This window comes from Austrofundulus limnaeus, unplaced genomic scaffold (assembly GCF_001266775.1).
Source record: "Austrofundulus limnaeus strain Quisiro unplaced genomic scaffold, Austrofundulus_limnaeus-1.0 Scaffold396, whole genome shotgun sequence".
NCBI classification, from domain to species: domain Eukaryota; kingdom Metazoa; phylum Chordata; class Actinopteri; order Cyprinodontiformes; family Rivulidae; genus Austrofundulus; species Austrofundulus limnaeus.
Genome location: NW_013952798.1, coordinates 63,023 through 67,264, shown reverse-complemented (window position 1 = coordinate 67,264; position 4,242 = coordinate 63,023). Strand labels below are relative to the sequence as shown.

Below are 4,242 nucleotides of genomic sequence, written 5' to 3'. Positions count from 1 at the left end.
CATTCAAAATCAATGCGGTCCCACGGCCCTCTGTGGCCCAAAGTTAAAAACTGTTGTTTTTTTGAGGCCCTCAAGGTGGCGCTCGCGGCCCATGGGTTAAGAATCTCTGAAAGTTAAGGAGATAAAAAATCTCTCCATTTTTAGATACTTGAGAGATGAGAAGACACTTTATACAGTGCATGTCCTGATGCAGCTCAGTAATCCAGGTCTAAACGGTAATCCATATCAAACCTTTTCAATTTAGTTTCCACCAATAACAAAGCTCTAATCTCACTGGGTAGTTGGCAAACAGTATTTATGACTAAGTCTCCAGAATCTCTTGCAACATTTATGGGCTTATGTGAGTCACACATTTTAAAAACTCAAGTGGAGGAACTATCATTAAAAAAATTGTATGATTTTAAAAAGTCTGTGATTCTAAAAACAAACTTGATACATAAAATGAGCTCATTGCTCTTTGGTCACTCATACTTCAGTGAGATGTAAGCTGAGATTTTTTTCATAATCTAGTCTTTTGACAGTTGTAGATCAACGAGAAAGCTCATTGAAATAGAAAACACCAAAGGCTAGAGCTCTGAATGTCTAGGCCAAGAAAACCACATCATTGTTTGAAAACTGGTCCAAATATATCTACCTTCATTTAAAAAGGAGACTCTAGATTAAAACTTAAAGGTGGGGGTGGATACCAAGGTATGTTTTAAAGGGGTCAAGGCTGCTTCAATGTGGTTGAAGGTGAGCAATAAAATATTGTTGCTAGTTGTGCCCACAAAATAGGCCGTAATTTTCACAAACACAGCTCACTTGCTGCACTCAGAATTCAGTGAAACTGCAAATGAAATTTCACCCATTTTCTTTTCTTTCTGAATCCCCTGCTAGTCTCCAACAGTCCCAGCCCAGTAAGATACTACCTGAAGTGATTGTAGTGGAGGAGCACCAGCTCAATCTGACCTGTTGATGTAGATGCTGTGGCTCAGTTGGAAGACCAGTAGAGTATTCCTCAGTTCGCTCCACGCTCACCAGCTGCATTTCAGTTTGTGTGAAACTGAATATGAGTCCAGACAGCAGCAACGTTATGGACAGAGCATAGGACAGGGATAGACCCACCAGACCTGCGTGGAACAACAAGATCACTCCGTTTGTGCAAACATCACATTTACTGGTTCACGATGACCAAATGCAGTTATTGTCTAACCTGGATCSACAGAACTGTAGTGGTGCTGAATGACAGCTATGACCCCAAGGCCTGTCACTACAGCAACACCTATCATCTGCAGGCGGATGTCCAGCCACTGCATGGCAGCACTGCTAAGAAACAGGCAGCGCTGGTTTTGCTCCAGACGTCTGGCACTTTCCCCCTCAAACCTGAAGCAATACAGTCCCTTTAGCTTTGCATGTGGAAATGCACTCAGACTGTGAAACCATTACTATACATGACTACAAAGGCTTCAGTTTGTTTTAAGTAACCTGATTTAAGAGACTGAAAATGGCATAAAATGGTGCTTAAAAAACAACCTGTTGACATGAAGTTTTTAGATATCAAAAACTCTATATTCATGTCTACTGTCCAGGTTCTCACCTGGTAGATCCACCACTTGCTCGGATGGTTCCCAGCCCAGTAATTGTCTCAGAAAAATGGGAATAGACAGGTGAAAGGGTGAGGCTGCTCAGGCGCTTCAGCTCTCGAGAGGTGTGTCTGTAGAAGTGCTGCGTGTGGTAGTAGAGCAGGGCCAGGAGGACAAGTGGTATCAACACCCAAGGCAAGCCGTAACTGATTACAACTAACATACCAAGCAAGCCGAAGATGTTGGCCAAGAGGATGTTCAGGATGAAGGGAAGGCTATCGTCCACGGTGTACAAATCTGAAGAAAAACGGTTTAGTATACGACCCAGTGGGGTGGTGTCAAAGAAGGTGGCTGTGGTCTGGAAAAACATGAGAAAAGTTTTATTAGCTAGTATTCAAACTTCAGCTTAAAACAGGAAATAAAAGTGAAGATTTTTTTGTGAAATTGTTGGTGGACATGTAAATGTAAGAGTCACTTACACCTCTTTTAATGGAAGTTATAAGGAAATTATTTATCAAGGATTCTTGGCTTATTAGGGAAAATATCTCCTTTGTGCAAAGTGAATAACAAACTCAATAAGTGAACCAACTCAGTGAATTTGATTTGATCTAGCAATAAATGAGATCATTTATTTACACAAATTAAACAAATTATGAATTAACAACTTAATTGTGAGCAATCAATTTTCTTATAAATGTTTAAGAATTAACATGGAAAGGAACATGCCTGGAGAAGTCCCCAGCTGAGTGAGCGAACCTGACCGAATTCTTACTGACTGTGATGCTAACACATGCCCATGACTTACTTCATGCCAACAACTTTCCATCCACAGAACTAAAAGTAATAAAGCGACACTCAAAGCAGTGAAACAAATTGRCTACTGGTCAGAAATGAAGAAAGACGTAAACTACATCAAAAGGTGCCAGGTCTGTAACAACACAAACAGACCAGACCACCACAAAATGATGCAAAACATATCAGGACCACACAAACACCCACAAAGAACCCAGAGGGGGGAAATAGGCCTGATAACACGTTTTCACCAAACAACAGGACAAGGAGAGTCCAGGACTGGAACTCTCACCCACAAACTAATGCCCAGGTGGACTGGATCCCATCTGATAACAAACAAACCGTTTCCAGTTACCAATCAAATCAAAATCAACAATGGTCAGAAAGAATAAAGGGGGGATATGTAGTGGTCACCTCAAGTGGAATAAACAAGAAAACTGCTCTGTTTTAACATAATGGATTTATGACTGAACGAACATCCACATCTTTTTTATCATCTCTGTGGGTAACACAGAGATGATAAAAGAAAAAACAAGATTTCTTTCTTCAACAACTTGTGTGTGAAAAAACTATGGTTATTAAAGCTTCGCTCTGCGCGACGTGCAGCGGGAGGGAAGGAGAGATTATGATCCCGCGACACGACGTAACATTTCTACAGGGGGAGGTGGGCATTTTAAGGATTTATTCTCTCTATAAGTGTTTTAAAATGCTATATTTGTTCATTTATTTTTCAGGATATTTTGAATAAATGGCCCTATTAAACAATTAAAGAAATTGTTTACCTACCCGGTCGGGCAGGCATCGGGACACATACCCCTGCCCAAATATGAGTTTTACCTGCCCCGGGCAGTCGGGCAATAGGATTTGTCGAACCCTGCACAATCAATTACAGCTGCACGCCTTTAGAAAAAGTTTTTTTGGAGAGTTCACCCAATAAATGTCATTTTGGAAAACCTAATCGCTCATTTTTACTCAATACTTTTACTTTTAATACTTGTCAGAAATTTACTACATTTATTTAAGTACAAAAAAATCAGATACTTTAAGACTTTTACTCAAGTAATATTCTTGGAGAAGATTAAACTTATACCAAAGTAATTTCATGATAAGATACTTGTACTTTTATTCAAGTATGACTGAGGTACTTTATACAACACTGTTCCAGGATGTTGGAAGGGAGGCTCCGATCGATGGTGGAATCTTGGATTCAAAAGGAACAGTGTGGCTTCTGTCCTGGGTGTGGAACAGTGGATCAGATTGTGGAAGTTTGCCTCTTTGGTCTACATGTGTTTTGTGGACTTGYAAAAATGACCGTGCCCCTCGAGGGGCTCTGAGGGGGGTGCTGTGGGAGTATTGAGTGTCTGGGTCGCTATTAAGAGTGATTGAGTCCCTGTATAACCAAAGCAGGAGCTGTGTCTGCATTCTTTGCTCAAACTAGTCAAGCTCGTTCTCAGTATGGGTTGGACTTCTCAAAAGGAAAAGGGTGGAATGCCCTCTCCGATTCAGGGTCTCTGACTCAAGTGGAGGAGTTTAAGTATCTGGGTGTCTTGTTCCTGAGTGATGGTAGGATGGAGCGGGAGACGGATCAATGGATTGGGGCCTTGTCCTCAGTAATGAAAGTGTTGCTTCGGTCGTTTGTGGTGAAGAAAGAGCTGAGTCGAAAGGCAAAGCTCTTGATTTACAGGTCTGTCTCCATTCCAACCCTCACSTATGGTCATGAGGAGTGGATCATGACTGAAAAAATGAGATGCCGTTACAAGCGGCCGAAATGAGCTTCCTTCATAGGGTGGCCTGGCTCAGCCTTAGGCTACGTTCACACTGCAGGTCTTAATGCTCAGTTCCGATTTTCTGAAAAAATCCGATCTTTTTGTGTGAACGTTCACATTAC

The 4,242-nt window shown here is 41.4% G+C and overlaps 1 protein-coding gene across 1 annotated transcript in view; it reads right to left on the bottom strand.

The window, feature by feature from the left end:
• abcc10 (ATP-binding cassette, sub-family C (CFTR/MRP), member 10) overlaps positions 1-4,242 on the bottom strand; it is a gene marked incomplete in the record, with an annotated part of 48,960 nt that overhangs the window by 10,999 nt on the left and 33,719 nt on the right. Inside the window, 3 exon segments of the mRNA XM_014023914.1 lie at positions 949-1,109; positions 1,193-1,362; positions 1,577-1,920. Coding sequence (XP_013879368.1) covers positions 949-1,109; positions 1,193-1,362; positions 1,577-1,920 — 675 coding nt within the window.